General features: G+C 38.2%; 4 protein-coding genes across 13 annotated transcripts; 3 read left to right on the top strand and 1 right to left on the bottom strand.

Moving 5' to 3' along the window:
- Positions 1–9: 9 nt before the first annotated feature.
- On the bottom strand, positions 10–6,888 carry LOC119985277 (uncharacterized protein At4g26450-like). Of its 8 annotated transcripts, none has more exons than XR_005465076.1 (6): positions 6,733–6,888; positions 4,279–6,490; positions 3,870–4,074; positions 3,590–3,668; positions 1,850–1,910; positions 10–430 (listed from the first exon to the last, which is right to left on the bottom strand). XR_005465076.1 is itself a non-coding variant. In XM_038829527.1 (6 exons), exons 2-5 carry the CDS (start codon positions 6,192–6,194, stop codon positions 1,867–1,869), a joined length of 2,220 nt encoding a protein of 739 aa, XP_038685455.1. In that variant the 5' UTR covers positions 6,195–6,490; positions 6,733–6,888; the 3' UTR covers positions 10–430; positions 1,850–1,866. The 8 variants fall into 8 exon arrangements, 6 of the variants coding, with proteins under 6 accessions (XP_038685455.1, XP_038685457.1, XP_038685458.1 ...); XR_005465077.1 differs by having other exon boundaries at positions 3,885–4,074; XM_038829527.1 differs by having other exon boundaries at positions 3,614–3,668.
- Positions 6,889–7,814: 926 nt separating this feature from the next.
- Positions 7,815–13,473, top strand: LOC119986004 (probable amino acid permease 7). Of its 3 annotated transcripts, XM_038830523.1 has the most exons (8): positions 7,815–7,974; positions 8,246–8,482; positions 8,581–8,674; positions 11,466–11,564; positions 11,807–12,021; positions 12,327–12,460; positions 12,548–12,775; positions 12,866–13,473. In XM_038830523.1, the coding sequence occupies exons 1-8, from the start codon at positions 7,881–7,883 to the stop codon at positions 13,265–13,267; spliced, it is 1,503 nt and encodes a 500-aa protein (XP_038686451.1). In that variant the 5' UTR covers positions 7,815–7,880; the 3' UTR covers positions 13,268–13,473. The 3 variants fall into 3 exon arrangements, with proteins under 3 accessions (XP_038686451.1, XP_038686448.1, XP_038686449.1); XM_038830520.1 differs by lacking the exon at positions 11,466–11,564 and having other exon boundaries at positions 7,881–7,974; XM_038830521.1 differs by lacking the exons at positions 7,815–7,974; positions 8,246–8,482; positions 8,581–8,674 and adding exons at positions 10,135–11,058; positions 11,130–11,363 and having other exon boundaries at positions 11,471–11,564; positions 12,866–13,267.
- Positions 13,474–14,531: 1,058 nt separating this feature from the next.
- LOC119985190 (probable amino acid permease 7) lies at positions 14,532–17,895 on the top strand. Its single transcript, XM_038829398.1, has 7 exons — positions 14,532–14,689; positions 14,864–15,100; positions 15,911–16,004; positions 16,100–16,314; positions 16,401–16,534; positions 16,636–16,863; positions 17,125–17,895. The coding sequence occupies exons 1-7, from the start codon at positions 14,614–14,616 to the stop codon at positions 17,524–17,526; spliced, it is 1,386 nt and encodes a 461-aa protein (XP_038685326.1). The 5' UTR covers positions 14,532–14,613; the 3' UTR covers positions 17,527–17,895.
- A 672-nt stretch (positions 17,896–18,567) lies between these two features.
- On the top strand, positions 18,568–19,831 carry LOC119985167 (transcription factor MYB80). The gene is made up of 3 exons (XM_038829370.1): positions 18,568–18,771; positions 18,871–19,000; positions 19,088–19,831. The coding sequence occupies exons 1-3, from the start codon at positions 18,639–18,641 to the stop codon at positions 19,785–19,787; spliced, it is 963 nt and encodes a 320-aa protein (XP_038685298.1). The 5' UTR covers positions 18,568–18,638; the 3' UTR covers positions 19,788–19,831.
- Positions 19,832–19,907: the final 76 nt, after the last annotated feature.

Here is a 19,907-nt window from a genome sequence, read left to right as displayed (position 1 = left end):
GATTACACAGGTACAAAGGCACATCTATCAAATTCATAATCCTGGCTCTATTTTTTCAGAAATGTATCACAACAATATTCAAGATTTCAAGGTACACTACAACACCACAGTAAAATAAAGTCCATGAATCAATGTCTCAAGCTAAACAACTTTGTGTTGCTTAAGATCTCAAGCTAAGATTAACATTCTTCACATTCAAATGAAAATACAAATTGGCAGCCCCAAAATCAGAAAGCATCTTCAACCTCTATACACATCTTCTGGAACTATTCCATCCAAATACGCTAACTGCTAATATATCAGAAATTGTAGAACACTTCATAATCTAAATCTTCACCTTTGGTTAAGAAATTAAAGAAAATACAAGTCCATTCTCAGTTTTCCAAGTTCGTCGCCGAGCCTTGCTCTACTTCCTTTGTCCATGTGCTTGCTGCAATCACACATTTCCATATCAGAAAATTTTATAAAACATCATAGATAATCTGCAATATTTGCTTTAAACAAACTGTTTTTTTATCTTCAAAATAGATGGCTGGGAAACAAACACCAACATCTTAATCTTCTGTAAGAAATTAAGCGCTACTGCGCTAGGGTATCTTCAAAACCCATATCAGCTGAATTAAAGAATGACACTTCAATTAAGACCGGATGGAACTTTGACTACCACGATTTAAGAGGTGAATGAGAAATTTATCATAGTTGAGATGACAAATGCCTGATCGAGTTGATTGGATCATGTAGGAACAAGGTTCAAATCTACCGGTCTGCTAGGATGGCTCAGCTGCATACATTAGCGCACTTCCACTCCACTTAACACCTATCGTAATGAGGTCACTCCCTCCTTTATCTTTTTGCCAAACTAGTTAAGATAAACACTCGGACCTTTCAGGCAAACCAATCACAATCAGCACAAAATTGCCTATTCTAGCCTGTCCTTTCAGAATAGTGCCAGAATGTGTAGGGCACCTCAACAGTGAACTCTTGGAAGGCATGTTTGGGAACAGTACGTACCTTACTTATGAAAACAAAAAAGGAAAAGATGAGCTCGTGGAAGGCATCCCAATGGCTACCACGAAGCAACTCAGAAAGAAATAGACTAACATTGCAGTCTAAAACATTTCTACTCCAAATGAAATGTTAAAAAGGATAGGGGCATACCATGATCAATGATATTAATTAGTATACCTGTATATGAGATTTAGTCCTGGAATCTAACATTGCCTTCTATGCTTCTAACATATTTGCATTGAGAAATTCATATCGAGAAGCTTAATAGTGATTATGTAAACATTACATGAATCAAACAAAGAATCAAGGTTAAGGAAGAAAAGTAAATGATATCACAAACAGAGTATTTGTATTTTTTAAAAAAAGGGCCATGGAACTTTGCCAGGAAAACAAAACAACAATAAAACAATAAGGCTTAGGTTCAATATTATCACATAGTTTGATAAATTCAACTAACTTGCAGCTTGTTCAATACAACCTGCACATACATATTCAAGCATATTTTGTGTGTGGTATATAAAAGGAGACAATACTCCATACAAAAAAAATCAGACAAAAGGATGGTAGGTCCCTTCTCATTGAGTAAATTATCACTATAATTAGTTCGGTTTACATGCATATGACTTTCCCTAGACACGAGCAATCCCTGCTAAAATTTGTATATACCATATAGTACTAGCCAGTTGACACAATTTATGAGCATTTGATTCGAAGCACAAAGTGGTATTCATGATTTTTTTTATTGGCAAGCTATTCAAGAATTTTACACGATAAAAAATGAGAACAAATGGAAGCAATTCATCCACATGCTTTTAGTTTGAAAGAATAAATTGCCACTCACAGTATATAGAAGGACCACTACATATCTGTGAAGCTTGAGTAGCTTGCATCACCTTTGAAACCTATCACCACAGTGCTAATCAGAGGACAAGAAAAAACCCAAAACCCATTCGAACTTAGAAAAAGAAAAATCGGAGCAAAATGAACAACTCACATTAACAGAGAATGAAATCCTCCACCACAACAACACACAAAAACACAGATTGAAAGTTGAAACCCAGTCTTACCATAATTAAAACCAAAACAGATCTACAAACCATAGAAGACAAAGAAAAAATGAACCAAGGATTAGAAATCAAGATTCAAAAAATTGCCATTAAAAAAGAAAGATTGGAATGACTATAGGCACTTTGCAAATCAAAAGAGTGATACAGAAAGCGGTCGCCATCGCCGTCACCGGAGTGAGAAGAACCATATCACATATGGGAGTTGTCCTCTCTCAATCTATGGCCTCCTGATCGATCTCGAGTTTGAGAGGATGCATTCCCTTTTTCTTTCTTTTTTTCGGACGTTTAAATGGTTATCCCATACAATGAGGTATTAACATAGCCATATAGGTGATGATGGAAATTCAGGAGAGAATAGTGAGAAGTTTGTGGAATATTTGCGTAAGAGTGCTTTTATGGGTGTGGAGTCTCCCATATCATTACCTCAGCCAGCAGTATAGGTACGACCGTACGACACTCCAATAGGAAAAGAAAACAACATTTTTTTTTCTTGTTTTATGTGAAAGCATCAAGGGTAGATTTATCTTTGTTGTCACAAAGCAATTCAAAGGTGGTGTGAGGCTCAATGTGGGCATAGGGATAGGTTCTATATGCTACTATTTGGAGCTGTTCAGATGAATTGTCACAAATACCAGACTTCCATAACCTGATTTGACTGTCTGTTATAGCTGCAACCATGGGTTTCTTCTACTCAATTATAGGAATTGGACTGGGATTCACACAAATTATAGGTATGCCGTATGCGTCTAAGCTTGCATTGTTCTTCTCTAATTTTACAATATCACTTGTGGGCGTCGCTGGATAAATAAGTTTCAAGTTTTTACAATAGATTATATCTACAGCATGTCCACTAGTCATAGAATGGAAATTTTATCTGTAAAGTTTAATGCAGCATATCCCTAGAACAATAAGAACCTAGTGTAGGCATAGAAACACATAAAATTAAACAAGAATTGAAGACAAAGATACTCTATATCCAAGAAATGACACAAGCCTAACTTTCTCACCGTTTCATTGGTAATCATTTAACATCCTTTGTTTCAAGATATGTCCAATGCAACATCAGACATCAACAGTCCCTATCTTCCCTTAATTCTAATGCATTTCTTGCAACCTTTAGCTTCAAAGATCTAAGAAAGAGGAATAGAGCAAAGCCTATAGAAGTGGCAAAGGATCGAAGCTGTTTCCTGAGCACTATGATTTTGTTTCTGTTCATTCTCAGACTAACATCTATAAAAAAAAGAAAAGGAATCATGGTGCTCTATATGAACCACATTTCCTTCTCTTTTTTTTTCACTCTATAAATATAAATGAAGCATTTCTCCTAAGGGTCCGTGTGTATTACCAATATACACATGATTATTACTGGTTACACCTTGGTCGTTATTTGAAGCATGACATTTTTTCTAACCTAATGAACACATCATTGAACTCAGGAAAAAAATAACCTGACTCATACATAATAGAATGTCAGGCAAGTGAACCGTGGAACCTAGATTTATAAGAAAACAAACCATGAAATTAAATATCTGGCATACTTAGCGGTATTTCTCCCAGGGAAGTATAGATTGAGTCATCATCAGCGAGAGTCCCCTGAAAAAAAAATGAAAAGCAATCAATCGTATTGGACATGCACTATTTCACTTTATGAATCAGAAGCCCATGCAAAGAAATTGATCGCATGAAATCTAAGTGTTACAGGTATAAGTATAACAATGTTTTAGATAATTAGATATCAGGTTGCTAGTGAATAATATAGCAGATAGTTTGTTTTCAAGCAGGTAGCATATTCACCATTTTCTGTGGTACCTCGCCATTGTGAAGGTTCATCTCATTCTGCATTGGATTGATGTCCTCTGGTATTGCAGCACAGTTTGGAAAAGAGTTCAAGTATTCAGACAGTAAAAGGCCATCATAATTATCATCAACATCAGGAATATCACTAGCATTTGCGGCATTGTTGGAAAAGCCCTCCAAGCCAGGAAACACAGGCTCCATCCTGTACCATCAAAAAGACTGATCAAAGTTTGTTCTACAAGTTCAAGTAACAACTACACAATGCACAGAAAGTAACCAGAGCATTTGGCACGACAAAACTATTGCTCAAAGGGGTAACTCGTGCAAGAAACTTGTTTACTAAAGGAAAATGTGTATTACACTTTGGAATGTTGAAGTGCAAAGCATACTGATAAGAGAAACATACTTTCTTTGTAAATTACCAAAAGCCTTGTCTTCAGGTGCAGAATCATTATCTAAGTCAATTACTTCAATCTCCTTGCCATCACTTGTTCGCATACTGTAATCACCACATAAATTGGAATTACTTATGGACAAATCAACATCAATAGGTGCTGCTTTTCTTTTGGCTTCAGGAATGGATGGGTATATAAGCATTGGATCACTGTGATGACTCTCATTCATATCAGACACTTCCATGAGATTAAGATCGCAGGTCTTAAATGAACTTGGCAAGAGCTGTTTTTCCTGTGCATACTCAACAGATACTTCACTTTCAGGAAACCGAGACAAAGGCCCCTCTTCTTGTGAATACACTTTGTTATTGCTCAAATTGGAAAGCTGGAAATACTCATCAGACTTACCAACCATAAATGAAATCCATTCTTTTGGTTTCTTGCTTCCCTCCCTGCTATCACTGTATTCGTTAGGTCGCTTCTCACCTCTTTCTCCATTCACGATGCCAGTCCTTTCAAGTCCTGATGTTCCCTCACCTGCTACTTTGTTGTCTTCATGCATAAATCCTCTATCAGGGAAAGATGGGGACCTTGTACATGTGCCCAGCTCGACAGAATATGATGGACTCAAGTCTCCTACATCCTCAACAGAATGAACAGATGGCTGTTTTGAAGTTTCCAAGTCAGGGCCTTCAGTATGATTAGGTTTATCTGATTGTACAGCAACTGGTGAGATGTCTAGGGAGTTATCTTTAACCAAGACTTCAGATCCTTCCAGGGAGTTATCTTTAACCAAAACTTCAGATCCTTCCGGGGAGTTATCTTTAACCAAGACTTCAGATCCTACATATGTCTCACCGTCGGAATTGTTCTCCTTTTTATTAGGAACATGATCAACCTTCGAATTCCTACTATATGTCAAGGATGATCGTGTTTTTGTTGGCATTTTAGAAAATTTGCACAGCGCCAATAAATCAGTGCCCTTCTTGCTTGAGGAAGCAGCCTCTGGAGGACATTGCTGAATGGGTGAGTCCACCAGCACAACCTGTTTCACGAGTCCATCATTGCTAGCAGCATCCTTCGTCTCATCAGCCACCACACTTGAATTTGTCACTTCTCCATCAACCTTGGAGGTTGGCCAATCATTCTCATGTATAATGTCTTTCACAACATTTGAAGTAATCAACTTGGAACCCATTTCTTTCGAACTATTGTGCTTCTCCTGTCCAGATTCAGCATCACCAATTTCCTCACCCTTGGCCAATGAATCCACCGAGCTGCACCCAGGAAAACTATTACCGACATCCTTAGTACCTTGCTGCTCTTCCTGACGCCTCTCAGAAAAATTATCATCATCGCCCCCCTCCACAACAAACTCCCCCTTATCCCTACCAGACCATGACCTACTCCTCCCATAGTCTCGAGACGAGTCAGATCCAAACCCATGATGAGGCCTCCCTCTCTTCCTTCCTTTGACATAATTCCTGGTCTCAAATTCATCAGGGTATCTTCTCCTACCAGAACCTACATCAGAACCAGTACTGCCCAAACGGGCAAGGGCTGATGTCCTGCCCTCCAGATTATCTCCCTCTTGAGAACTAAACTCGTTCTTTAAACTACCATTCTGCCATTTAGCAGCGAGGGTGTTGGGAGGCAGCATACCTTGAGAGACCATATACTCTGCCGCAAGCCTGCCTGCCTCCATAAAAATGTCAGCTTTCCGGTGAGGTTGTGGTGGCGGCAGCGGTGGCTGTTGCTGGTGGTATGATTTTAGGTGGGCCTGGCCCCGCCCAAAACCACCACCACGGTTGAAGCTCCTGTGGTCGGAATTGTAAAAGCCATGACCTCGAAGAGAAGCACCATCTAAACCCATCCCAACTGAACCTGACCTGTAACCACTTCCAGGACTGCGATGCCTTGCATGCATATTCAATATATATGTATATATAACCCTATAATCTAGCTGATAAGGTACACGGCATGCCTCAAAAAGAATCAATCAATCAATCAACATGAGAAGATGAAAGCAGTTGTAATCAAATTGGGGCTACTCTATTCTATGCTTTTACTCAATTTCCTTTGATACCCACAAAAATTTGGATGAAGATCAGAAATTCGACGATGGGTCATGGAGGATTTGAAGATGGGTCTCCAGAAAGCTTTGAATTTTGCAGTCTCTCAGATCCGCCGCCGCCCACGCTTCATCATCATGACCAGCAGCCCCTGAAATAAAATCGTTTTCAATCAATAATGGTGATATTGTAAGAAGCAAAGCGCTTTTGTTCAAATTTCGCAACAATTCACAAGCTTTGGTGCTTGAAGGGTAAAAGCAAGCTAGCTAGGTAGCCAGCGATTGAAGTAGAGGTTAAAGCCTTCAATAGAGATAAATTGAAAATCAAAGCAACAAAGATGGAGTGTTAAAGAGTCCAAATCATGGTCATGGTATAGTGAAGAGTTGAACTAACCGTGAGAAGCCCAAATCTTGGGCATCAGGTTCTCTCCGCACAAAAAGAAGGCACCCACCCACGATTCACCGCCCCAATCTGTGAATATGCGTTAAAACAAGTCGGTTTTCGAGTAGAAGAGAGAGAAAAAAGTGAAAGCAATCTCTTACAGTCTTCCAATACTGATACTGATACAGATACAGATACAGATACAGATACTGATACAGATACACAGGTTGTCGTATACCTACCTAAACTCTTCTCGCTCTCATTTTCTCGATTCTTAAATGTTTTATTGATGCTGGTGGTGAAATGGCAGTTTAGGGGTCCTGCTACACGACAATAAATGTCACCATTCACAGCTTCAAAAGTCAAAACCCGTGAAAAACTAAAAAAAATGCTCAATTTGCTTTAGCAAATACATGTCCCTTACCATCGATTCTTCATCAACATCATAATTCCACACCCATGCATCTTAAAGGCAGCAGATTTATGCAGACACGACAACAAAAAGCGTCATTTTCTTACAAGCAATCTAGATGAAAGAGCATTCAATCTTTCTATAAATGTCCTACAAACAAAAGCAGCAAACTGGATCCAAGGACTTTCCATGGTGTTTGTTAGACTGCAACTATGGAGCTACTTTGTTGAGCCAAAATTTCCCTACTCAAGCTACAACAGTCCCCGTGTGGTATTCAGCAATGGGGTAACATTCCAAAGAGAGCCTGCGCAACACATCTGCGATGCTTCTGATTTTAGTTTGATCTATTATGTTACTAAGCTAATCACATCTTTTGCCTTTTATGCTTTCCACCTTTGTATCTTAGACCATCCACCCTTGATGCCCTGCTGAACTGTTTCTCCTTTTTGATATATATATATTCTGTAGCTTATCAAAAAAAAAAATTGATTACTAGATCTCTTGATACTATAATTGGACTAAAGTTTAGTGATTTTTCCAACTTATTGAGCAAAAAGATATTAATTAACAATTTATAGTAACCAAAGACTTATGGAGTGGAAGGGCAGGTATGTAATACATCTTGGTCTCAAGTCTCAACTAACAACTTTAACCACCAAACCTTCTTATATTCTTAGCCTTAGGGTCAAAATATGATTTGAGTTATACCTTTGATTTCTCAGCAAAGGAAATTTTGCAAGGAAGAGGCATGGGAGGAGGTGGAGCAGAAGAAGAGAAGGTGCCACTACTTGGAAGCTTATATTCCCTAGATGAATCTCCACAAGAAGCTCTCCAAAGAACTGGTAATTAAATTAACATTCAGTACTTCTGTACCTTCTTCCCTACACAACACAAGTATATATACACATAGCAAATAGAGGCAAAACCCAGTTCGTTTTCTTTATGTTTTGGGTCTTGAAAATTGAAATGCATCCAAATGATATTTGAGCTAGTCTGGCCATGCATCACATGAAATCTGCCCAACAAATTAAAGGGGCAAAACCTTGATTGATGTCTTATCTATTTCTTGAGATAATTATGTCAAATAAATAGTTTGTTTACATAATTTTGAAGGCACAATATGGACAGCAACAGCACATATAATAACAGGAGTGATAGGGGCAGGGGTACTATCACTTGCATGGAGCATGGCTCAGCTAGGGTGGATTGCAGGTCCATTGTCCTTGATAGTCTTTGCAGGCATCACCATGCTTTCCACAACCCTTATCTGTGACTGCTATAGATATCCCAATCCTGAATATGGGCACACCAGAATTCCATCCTTCATGCAAGCAGTCAAGTTGTATTTAGGTAAACAAAATTTAACAATCATTAATATATATTTCAAGCTCAAGACACACAAAGATATGAAATCCCAGCTAGTGATAGCATTTTGTTTTGTTTTGCAGGAGAGAAGAGTCAAATGGTGTGTGCAATATTTGCACAGGAGAGCTTTTATGGGACTGGAGTTGCCTATACCATTACATCAGCCAGTAGCATAAGGTATGGCACATATATTGACCCATCAAGTATATTAGATTTGAAAGTTCTGTGTTGTTTTTTTGTTTTTTTTCTTTGTATGGCAAACAAGAAACACCAACTACAAACCACACCATGCCAGATCAAAACAATGATCTGGGGATCGCACCTACTGTACAACCAATATTAATATTGAAAATTCTGTGTTGTCGATTGTTGAAAGTTTGAGCTCTGATTGTTGAAAGTTTGGATATGACAATTGACAAGTATGTAATGTTAGTCTGTTAGAATAGTCTCTTGTGGTTGTGGGCATTGCTTTCCAACATTATAAAGGAGTATTTCTTTGCTCAAGTCCAAGAGGGCCCAAAAATCTCTAGGCCCAAAAGTTTGACTTGTGGTTGTGGGGCATCTTGGTATCCAAGTCCAAAAGGGCCCAATAGTCTGTAGATCCAAGATTCCTAGGCCCATTGAAACTCTAGCTTGGCATGTGGTTTTCTTTCCAAGAAAAAAATTCCAGGATTGTAAATGATCGGGTCACACTTAAAAAGCATAGTGCCAACCTTTGTCTTGGACAATTATATGGGATAAGATAAAAAGAAAAAAGAAGATAAAATTCTTGGCACGGCAAGTAGGCATTGACGGATTAAGAGCATCTGCATCAGTTTCTCTTAACAGATTCCCTAAAATACAGACAAAATGTCACTTTCCCATATTTTACAGATTCTCTATCCAATCAACACTGCATCAGATTACCTATCATATTCTCTATTGCATTAAAATAATATTTATTTCTCTTTCCTTTATTTATTCTATTCATATAAACTACTTCTATTTAAAATAATAAATTAATTACATTTAAAACAATATATTAATTAAAATAATAAATTAATGTTATTAAAAATTAGAGAAAAAAATTGAGGAGAGAGAAAGAAGAGAGAGAAAAAGTGAGGAGAGAAAGAGGAGAGAGAAAGAAAGGAGTGAGGAGAGAGAGAGGAGAGAGAAAGAAGAGAGAGAAAAAGTGAGGAGAGAGAAAGGAGTCAAAATGTGAGGAGAGGAGATAGAAAGAGATGAGAGAGAAAGAAGAGAGAGAAAGAAAGGAGTGAGGAGAGAGAGGAGGGAAAAAATGAGGAGAGAGGAGAAAATAAAGTAGTAAAAAATATTATTTTATGTTTAGTGAAGTGAATAGTGGTTCTCTAGATGTAGGGAACTACTGTTCATATTCTGTAAAATAGGGAAACTCTAGGTAATCTGATGCAGAGCTCTATTTTGACAAAATCTCTAAATTTTACAGACAGACTCATGTTTAGGTAATCTGATGTGGATGCTCTAAGAATTGAGCATGGACCCTTTTGGTTTCTGTCACTATTATTGAGAAGTAATATAGTCATATAAGCCTACCTATTTTTTCTTGCCATATTAAAAAAAAAAGCCCTTCTAGTTTGACAAAAAGTGAATCAAACTTTCTATGAGAGAGTGAATTACAATAACCCATTTTCTAATTATAATTCACTGGTTTCATTTGTTGTAAAAAATTATCACATCGCTAATATAAAGATCTTATCAACTGTTTATAAGCGTATGTATACCTTGAGTAAAGCCGACATTATCTTACTTGATAGTTGAATTTGAGCAAAAGAGTCCATTAATGTTGCTAGCATGATTTGCTTTTTCAAGTTTTTCAACTTCAATCATAGGAGTAGGAGGAGGACACTGACTACCCACCCACCCAGCCCTGGTCCATAAAAGCTAGCCAGACCAGAGAGGATTACTATTTTATGATGCATAATTAAAGTAGATAAAGAAGTGAATATACAGAGAAAGAAATATTGTCATGGACCTGATGGTGAATGAGTATGACGCCCAATTACTGCATTATTGGGATGGATGGTCCAAATTAATAGATAAATTATGCATGAGGAGTCTAATTAGTAGAATTGTTGGGACACCATTGAATTAACGAATTAAGAATCCAATAAACTTAATTAGATCACCTCACTAGTCAAGTAGCCATATAATAGGATACAAACTCTTTTCATTCACTGCTTATTCATCAAAGATAGCGTTTTATTTCCAGTAATATATCGTAAGAGTTCCACCACATCCCTAAATCAAGGGAATCTTGCATGGGTCACAAACTGGCTCACCACAAAAATCCAAACTTGATTTAGTCCTTTGTAGGTATCTTGAAAAATAATAGGACTTTTCTTTAAGTCATTTTCAAATTTCAAGACCCTTTTCAGGAATCTACATAGATAATGTTGTTTTGTTCTGGGTATATACAATAAGGTAAAAGAACATTTTTCAGCATAGTTGAAGAGTGTAGCATACTAGCATAGCTATGGCAGTAGAGAACTCACTTGAGGTAGCAAATGGAAATTTTGATGACGACGGTCATCCTTCAAGAACTGGTAATGATGTTTTTCACATTAGATTTGATCTACTTTTAAGCTTGAATTCATACTTAATGAAAAAAAACCAGGAAATTTATGGAGTTGTGTGGCTCATATAATCACTGCTGTTATTGGCTCGGGAGTTCTGTCATTGGCATGGAGTACTGCACAGCTAGGGTGGATAGCAGGTCCTGTTTCCATGCTTTGTTTTGCCATCGTCACATATGTTTCTGCAGCCCTTCTTGCTGATTGTTACAGGTCTTCGGACCCTGTAACTGGAACCAGAAATTACTCTTACATGGATGCTGTTAGAACAAACCTAGGTGAGTAGGTATATACATATATCATATATGTCAGTCATCTTATTGATTTCCGTACTTAGTTTTCAAGGGTTAGGATGGAAAGCTAATTTGATTTAGCGGTAGTTCAGGCAGAACCCAAAGTTGGTTATGTGGATTGATTCAATATGTGAACTTTTATGGGACTGGTATTGCTTATGTTATCACTACTTCAACCTGTATGAGGTACTTTCTCTTTAGTCTCATCTCGAATTTTGGTTTTCTGTGTTTTCCTACATAAAGCACACAATCTTACTGTCTTTATGGCTGTAAGAGAGATTTCTCTCGTGTGATTTCTTTCTTTGACATCATAGTTCCTGTCTTTTATATGATTTTAAATTGGTTATCGTTATTCCTTTCTTTTCTTTTTTTGTGATTGCATTTCATGGGTAAAAGGTTGTTTTCTGGTTTTGAATTTGTTGATGCAGAGCGATCCAGAAATCGAACTGTTACCATAGAGAAGGGCATGAGGCTAACTGTGAATATGGGTACCATTTGTATATGCTGCTATTTGGTGCCGTTCAGATTATAATGTCACAGATACCAGACTTCCATAACATGACTTGGCTCTCAGTTATTGCTGCTATCATGTCTTTTTCCTACTCTTCTATAGGATTTGGTCTTGGTGTTGCCCAAGTTATAGGTATGGCCGTGACCCTGCACTTCATTTGTTCTCTATGTTAGTTTATCAAGCTCTTTGATCGCTTATAGCTTCATAGAATAAAATTCAAGATTTTGGGCTAAACTTCAAGTTTTCAATGCTCCAGTTGGTTCTGAAAAATTGATGTTTGACTCCTTCAAACTTCAATTTTCATGCAGAACTCGTTTTACAAGTAATTTACATTGCTTGAGGTTGCAATCCTCTTTCCTGAAAAAAGGGTTTTGATGATTTATAGACAGTGCGAGTCTGCTGTGTTATGGCTTTAAGACTCACCTAAGTAAGTGCAGAAAATGGGAGGATCCAGGGGAGCATATCTGGAGTCGCTGAGGCTAATATTGCTGACAAGTTATGGCTAGCCTTCCAGGCACTAGGAGATGTTGCTTTTGCTTATCCCTACTCACTCATTCTTCTTGAAATCCAGGTATATCCCAATTCGATGAGTGTTTGATGATTTGTTTGAATGAAGCAGGAGAGTTTGACAAATGTTTGATGTATTGTTTGAATGAAGGATACTCTTAAGTCACCTCCTTCAGAGAACAAGACCATGAAGAAGGCCTCAAAGATTGCAATTTTTATCACAACCTTCTTCTACTTGTGTTGTGGATGCTTCGGATATGCAGCTTTTGGCAGCGATACGCCTGGAAATCTCTTGACAGGGTTCGGTTTCTATGAGCCTTACTGGCTCATTGACTTTGCTAATGCTTGCATTGTTCTTCATTTGATAGGAGGGTATCAGGTACTGCCAATATTCACGTTGAACTCTTCTGATTAAAAACTTATAACTTTGTTTTCTTCCGTAATGATTTGAGTTTGTTTCGTTGATTAGATGTATAGTCAGCCGGTGTTTGCATTCTTGGAAAGATGGTTTATGGCGAAATATCCAAGCAGTGGATTTGTGAATAACTTCTACAGCTTCAAACTCCCAATGTTGCCACCATTTAGAATGAATCTTTTCAGGCTATGCTATCGGACTGCATATGTGGCTTCGACAACTGCAGTCGCGATGATCTTCCCGTACTTCAACCAAGTATTGGGAGTTTTAGGGGCCCTGAACTTCTGGCCTCTGGCCATTTATTTTCCTGTTGAAATGTACTTTGTGCAGAAAAAGATTGCACCTTGGACAAGAAAATGGGTAGTTTTTAGGATATTTAGTTTTGTATGCTTGATTGTGTCATTAGTTAGCTTAGTTGGGTCAATTGAAGGAATCATCAGTGCCAAATTTGGCTAAAAGAGTTGTATTTTCATCTGCAAGGACATTAAACCTATTTACTCCAGAGAGAGAATGTACTGGTTTTCTCTCTTGGGAGTCTCTTGCAGGAGTCACCATGAACATGCATGAGCACATATATTTGTATGCAAATACTTACATATACCGAGAGATATATATAATGAATGCAGAGCTCGTTTACCAGGCTTGTGCAGGTATTATTTTGACCAACTTTCAGAGGATATTACATTAATCTGCCAAACCCTTGTGATCTCTTAACTTTGATATGGTAAGATGTATTTTAAGCAGAGGCATACGCTGCAAAGGGGATGATGCTCCGGACTTTTAGCTTTGTTTGCTTGCTGCCTGTGACTAGTTTTGCTTTGAATAGGGTCTCTTGAGGGCCTAATAACTGCAAAACCATGCTAAGAAAGAGAAACCCAGAAAAGAGGGATGGGGCAGTTCGTTATTGACTGCACGATCTTTATAATCTGTTTTATATAATTATTATTATTATTTTTTGTATAATTTGCTTATCACGACACTTGTTCAAATAGAGCACATGTTCAATGGATCAGTGTACAAGGCAACTATTGAAAGTCACCAATTGAATAAAGACAGAGAGGTATCAGGAGACAGCATTAGCAATGGACACTTGTTCGTATTCATCTCCAAAAGATTTTTCAAGCCAAAGGAATTCTATACTCACATGAACTTTGTCACTTGGTTTCCGTATTGAAAGAAAAGAGAGTCGTTGGAAAACAGCAGACTTTTTTTTAAAAAAAAAAAAATCCAAAAAAAGGCAGACTTTTTTTGTTTCATGGTATGTGAACAGTGCAATAATGGCTTATCTAGGCTAAGACGGATTAAAAAAGCCAGTATGATAGTCGTCGATTCAATTAGAGTCCGTCTTGAGTCCATTCATTGGATTGATACATGTACCTACGAATTCAGCATGGATTCAAGACATTTTATTGAGTGGTTGATGAAGAGATTCGATGAACAAAATTCTTAGAAAAAAGTCCGAATCATGAATATAAATGCTAAATGACAATATAATAGCTAATAAAAAATAGATTTATATAGAATATCGATTTTAATGAATGATTCAGAAATACGAAAAAATACTTCGGATCTAGTCAGACCATATTGTATATTGACAATTTCAAAAAACTGAAGAATTGATATATTGGCTTTATATAGATTATAGACTAATCAGGTGAAGCCAAGTATGGCATAAGCGCTTTTATCCAAATGTATTAAAATAATACCATATTTATGCTTGTCTTTTATTTTAACAACTGCACCTATAAATTTGCCTTCTCTCTTCCACGAAGCAGGAACTGAAGAGAAATGCTTTGGCAGTCATGGGAGAAACCTACAGAGAACAAGAAGCCCCACTCTTGTATTCGCAGAAGGCAGAGTCTACCCTCAACAGAACTGGTTAGCTTCTTTCCATTTCTTCACTATTTCCTTCTTAGGTCTTCGTCTTTTTCATTAAAGACGTGATCTTTTTGTGTTTCTGTTTTTTGCTGTTAGAGATCTGAGTGTTGGGAGATTTACCCAACAAATATGTTTTAGTTGATAATTTGTTGATTTCAAATCTGTATTGTATAGGGACGGTATGGACAGCAGTGGCACATATTATCACGGCAGTGATAGGATCAGGAGTGCTATCTCTGGCATGGAGTCTGTCTCAGCTTGGGTGGATTGCAGGTCCTGTAGCTATGTTGGCTTTTGCATCAATCACCCTCATTTCTGCATTCCTTCTCTGCAACTGTTATAAATCTCCTGATCCTGAACATGGGCCTACAAGAAATCGCACCTACCTTGATGCGGTTGAGATGAATTTGGGTAAAAATAACTACTTTATCTTTTTCTTTATACTGTTAGTGATGATATATAGGATACAATGATTGATTGAATGTGTAGGCTAATGGTACCACTAGTTTGTTTTGCTGATGTTGTGAAGAATTCATAAAAATGGCATGTTCTGATTTTATTAAAATGCATTTGAAGACTCATAGTCATGGCTGTTTATGCCCGCAAGAACAGAATATTTTCATGGAATTAGTGAGTTGATTGATGTTCATACTTCATAGCCCTTCAAAAATGATTGCGCCATAGTTTGTTTTTGTCATATATGTCTATCTGTCCTCGGTTAAAGTTTACATTTTGATGTGTGCTCTGAATGCAATTCGGACTGATCAAATTCATGTAATAAGATTACATGATGATTCCACTCTAGGCATAGAGATCGATCATAGAGAGAGAGTGTGTGTGTGTTTAAGAGGAGATCGATCATACAATGCAGATCAGGATAGATAGCTTATTGAATTATGCATTTTCATAGGATTCCAAAAATCAAAGATTTGGTGGGTATATTAATTTCCTTCCTCATTTCTCTTAGTTAACTAAGACATCCAAACGAGGAAGCTTAAATGCCTCTACCCCTTTCGTATTTTTTCTTTGCAAAACCTTGATTCCGGCTCCCTCCAATCTCAAATCATTTTCGTCAACTCTAAGCCCTTACCCCAGTGATTTGCAACAGAAAGTTGTATTAGAATGGAAATCCAAATACTTTCTACAATTTGGGTCAGCCAAACACAACCTAGGTAAGGTATATCAAGTATCTCTAATTTTGAATGCATAACATGACTTCAGGTAAAAAGGCAGCCAGGGTTTGTGGCATTTGCGTACATATAGGCTTGTATGGATTTACAATTGCTTACACTGTTACATGTGCTATTAGTATGAGGTACCTCATTGAACTCCGTGCATTTTTCCATCTGTTAAATATCAACACTCAAATAGAGCACTTGATATGACATCATTTATTTTCTTCCGTTGCAGAGCGATTAAGAAATCCAACTGTTACCATAAAGAAGGGCATGGGGCTGCATGTGACTATGGAGACACGCTGTATATGATACTATTTGGAGTGTTCCAAATTTTATTGTCACAAATACCAGATTTTCATAATATACAATGGCTATCGATTGTTGCTGCGATAATGTCTTTCGCCTATTCTTTAATTGGATTTGCACTTGGTTTTGCTGCTGTAACAGGTACAACGGGTGAATCTGCCACTATTAGACTGCTCTGTTTCCCTGGGAAACTTTCATAAGATCGTGACCAAATTTGTTTTCTGCAGAAAATGGCCATATTAAAGGTAATATTTGGGGAGCATCCACCTCTTCTGCAGCTGAGAAAGTATGGTTAATATCTCAAGGACTTGGGGATATTGCTTTTGCCTATCCATTTTCACTGGTTCTTATCGATATACAGGTGTGCTGCTTCTGATCTCAGACAGGCAAAATTCTGTAAGAAATTTTTGATAACACTTTCATGCATTTAAGAGGCTGATTTATGGTCCTTTCCAAAAAAAGGACACTTTGAAATCACCTCCAGCGGAAACAGAGACAATGAAGAAGGCCTCCACAATTTCACTTGTTATTTCTACCGCCTTCTACCTTCTCTGCGGTGGCTTTGGATATGCAGCATTTGGGGAGAATACACCGGGGAATCTCTTGACAGGATTCGGGTTCTATGAACCATATTGGCTTATTGACTTTGCTAATGCCTGCATTGTGGCTCACCTTCTTGGAGGATATCAGGTACCACACACAAACATAAACCATAACCATAGTTATTATCTTCTTTTCAGTCCTTATTTGCTGTATGCACATCTTAGACCACATTATGTGGAGAAACATAATCCATGCGGTGGATCTCAATTAGGTTTAACTAATGATTAAGGAAAACCCCCAACGGTTGGGATTTTAGGGCCCTTTGTCAATGATTATGGTTGTTTACTTATTTCAATAGGGTCATTGTATGTAGCACCAACTTCTGGTTTTCAATCTTTTATTGTGCAGCTCTATAGTCAGCCGCTGTTTGGAAATGTGGAGAAATGGTTTGTTGAGAAGTACCCAAACAGCAAATACGTAACAGATGATATCAACCTGAAGCTCCCGCTGTTACCTGGTTTTCGATTAAGCCTCTTTAGATTGTATTTCCGGAGCCTTTTTGTCGTATCAACAACAGCAATTGCAATGATCTTCCCTTACTTCAACCAGATAATTGGAGTCTTGGGCGGGTTTATTTATTGGCCCCTGTCTATATATTTTCCTGTGGAAATGTACTTCAAGCAGAAAAACATTGAAGCTTGGACAACAAAGTGGATCGTTCTTCGGACTTTTAGCTTAGGTTGCTTGCTCATCACAAGCTTTGCCTTGATTGGGTCCATTGAAGGATTAATAGCTGCAAAACTGAGTTAATGAACTGTATTCATTCCCTCATATTCGGAAGGGAGAAAAAATGCAAACTAATGCATTTTTCTGTGTAGGCAACTCTAGATTTTTCTATAAGGTTGCCAATATTTATCAGGATTATAGAGGACCTTCAGCATTGTAAAGTTTGAGCAGCTACTAGAATAAACTTGAATGTCTTGTTTTTTGTTTGCTTTTCAACTGTTAACCACCCCTTTACTTCCCATGAATTATGAGAGTGTAGCCCAAGGACATCATTTTGGGTCTTGTAACTGGTGACTTTTGGGCCCTGCTAGACATGTTAATTGTTATTGTTAAGACTTGAACTGCCACAATAATTTTTATAGGCCATTGCCACAAATTCCAGTTAGCTATCTCTATCCCAGCAGTTTCACAGATCTCAGTATTTTTTTTTGGTCCCAATTCATTTCTATATATGCCTATATAAGCGGCAGGAAGACATTCTTTGCTGACTTGGAAACAGAGAGTTGAGGCCAAGTGATCTCAGTAGGGCCTCATAAGAAAGGTTTTACATAATTGCCTTCCTAGGATGACTATGATTATGTTTGGGAACCCCACGTGCAACCAATCTTCCACTTTTTGAGCTCCACGGACACCGTCTTATGAACTGGTTTTGTGTGATCAATGCAGAAAACCACCCAACATTTGCAGTCAATAAGAGAGATGGAAAGAGAGAGAGGAGAATAGTTGACTGGGCGTCTTGTGGGTGAGCTACCGGCCACCATCTCACACGCTCAATGGCGTTGAATTCTTTAATCAAGTCATGCACCTTTGATGTCAATTTCTCCATATAAAACCATGAATTTGCAATCTACTCTACATATAACGATCAAGACTCCTCAACAAAATTAAGAATACTGCCCTGCCCCCCCTTAAAGTAAATGTTTTGGTTTTTGCTTTCTTTTTAGTTACCAAAGCTAATAACTAGGGAGAATTCTCTTTCACTGGCTTCTGTTATTAAATTCTTCTACTGTGTTCTGTTATTATAGTTTTTTCATTTCCTCCACTAGGCGCCAAGAGTAGTTCTTATCTTCCTATCCGTGGTTTCTGGGACCAAGTATCTGCATTTCTTAAGGAGAGGGAGATAGGAATTTACAAAAATGGGGCGAATTCCGTGCTGTGAGAAGGACAATGTGAAGAGAGGGCAGTGGACACCTGAGGAAGACAACAAACTCTCTTCCTATATCGCTCAACATGGTACTCGAAACTGGCGACTCATCCCCAAGAATGCAGGTTTCTGTTCTTCTTTACGGCTCTTTTCTCGAATGTATGTTAACATGACGAAAAACTGAAACTAAAATCTTCTTCTTTCTCATTTGCCTTACCTCAAAGGTCTCCAGAGGTGCGGGAAGAGTTGCAGGCTGAGGTGGACGAATTACCTTCGTCCTGATCTGAAGCACGGGCAATTCTCAGATGCGGAAGAGCAAGCCATAGTCAAGCTTCACTCTGTTGTTGGCAACAGGTATAAACTAATAAATCAATCCAGCTTTTGCTTCAATTGTTTTCCGAGACTTGATAAAAGTTTCATAAATGGCTGTGCTGTGTGCAGATGGTCGCTGATTGCCGCTCAGCTGCCAGGCCGCACAGACAATGATGTGAAAAATCACTGGAATACCAAGCTAAAAAAGAAGCTTTCAGGGATGGGTATTGATCCTGTCACCCACAAGCCCTTCTCCCACCTCATGGCAGATATTGCCACCACTCTAGCCCCACCCCAGGTAGCCCATCTTGCAGAAGCAGCCCTCGGTTGCTTGAAAGATGAAATGCTCCATCTCCTAACTAAGAAGCGCATCGATTTTCAGCTCCTACAGTCTAATCCAGCACCAGGAAACACAACAGCACCTTACTCTACAGCTAAACCTGAGGATAAATACGAAACTGTTGAGAAGATCAAGCTTGGTTTATCCAGGGCCATACAAGAACCAGAAATGGTACTCTCAAACAAGCCTTGGGACACTAATGGTGTCACTTCTGAAAATTTTGCAGGGAACTGCAGCGGTTTCCCAGGAACCATTAGTGGATACCAATGTGCTTCGTCTTTCGGCAATGAAGGAGGTGGATCCCCATGGAGCCAGAGTATGTGCACCGGAAGCACATGCACAGCAGGGGATCAACAGGGGAGATTGCATGGGAAACTTGAGGATGAAAATGGAGAGGAGCCTGAGGGTGGAAAAGATACGAGGAATGGTTCCAGCATATTTAATACAGATTGTGTCTTATGGGACTTACCATCTGATGATCTTTTATGAATCCCATAGTCTAAGAAAAAAGATTACAAAATCTATGCAATAACAGAAAGAGATCATACTTCATATGTAAGAATAATAAACATTATGACACTCAGAAATTATGCCAAAAATTCCGATAAT

Source organism: Tripterygium wilfordii, chromosome 19 (genome assembly GCF_013401445.1).
Source record: "Tripterygium wilfordii isolate XIE 37 chromosome 19, ASM1340144v1, whole genome shotgun sequence".
Classification (NCBI taxonomy): domain Eukaryota; kingdom Viridiplantae; phylum Streptophyta; class Magnoliopsida; order Celastrales; family Celastraceae; genus Tripterygium; species Tripterygium wilfordii.
The sequence above is the reverse complement of the archived record's forward strand: the minus strand, read 5'-3'. Positions and strand labels throughout refer to the sequence as shown.

Coding starts and splice junctions, on each gene's coding strand:
- LOC119985277 (XM_038829525.1), bottom strand. CDS start 6,194: ATGCATGCAAGGCATCGCAGTCCTGGAAGTGGTTACAGGTCAGGTTCA. Junction 3,669..3,869: donor GCGAGGTACCACAGAAAATG/GTGAATATGCTA, acceptor TTTTTTTTTCAG/GGGACTCTCGCTGATGATGA. Junction 431..3,613: donor CCTGGGAGAAATACCGCTAA/GTATGCCAGATA, acceptor GTGTGATTGCAG/CAAGCACATGGACAAAGGAA.
- LOC119986004 (XM_038830523.1), top strand. CDS start 7,881: ATGGGAGGAGGTGGAGCAGAAGAAGAGAAGGTGCCACTACTTGGAAGC. Junction 7,975..8,245: donor AGAAGCTCTCCAAAGAACTG/GTAATTAAATTA, acceptor ATAATTTTGAAG/GCACAATATGGACAGCAACA. Junction 12,461..12,547: donor TCATTCTTCTTGAAATCCAG/GTATATCCCAAT, acceptor GTTTGAATGAAG/GATACTCTTAAGTCACCTCC.
- LOC119985190 (XM_038829398.1), top strand. CDS start 14,614: ATGGGAGAAACCTACAGAGAACAAGAAGCCCCACTCTTGTATTCGCAG. Junction 16,535..16,635: donor TGGTTCTTATCGATATACAG/GTGTGCTGCTTC, acceptor TTCCAAAAAAAG/GACACTTTGAAATCACCTCC. Junction 16,864..17,124: donor ACCTTCTTGGAGGATATCAG/GTACCACACACA, acceptor TTTATTGTGCAG/CTCTATAGTCAGCCGCTGTT.
- LOC119985167 (XM_038829370.1), top strand. CDS start 18,639: ATGGGGCGAATTCCGTGCTGTGAGAAGGACAATGTGAAGAGAGGGCAG. Junction 18,772..18,870: donor ACTCATCCCCAAGAATGCAG/GTTTCTGTTCTT, acceptor CTTACCTCAAAG/GTCTCCAGAGGTGCGGGAAG. Junction 19,001..19,087: donor CACTCTGTTGTTGGCAACAG/GTATAAACTAAT, acceptor TGCTGTGTGCAG/ATGGTCGCTGATTGCCGCTC.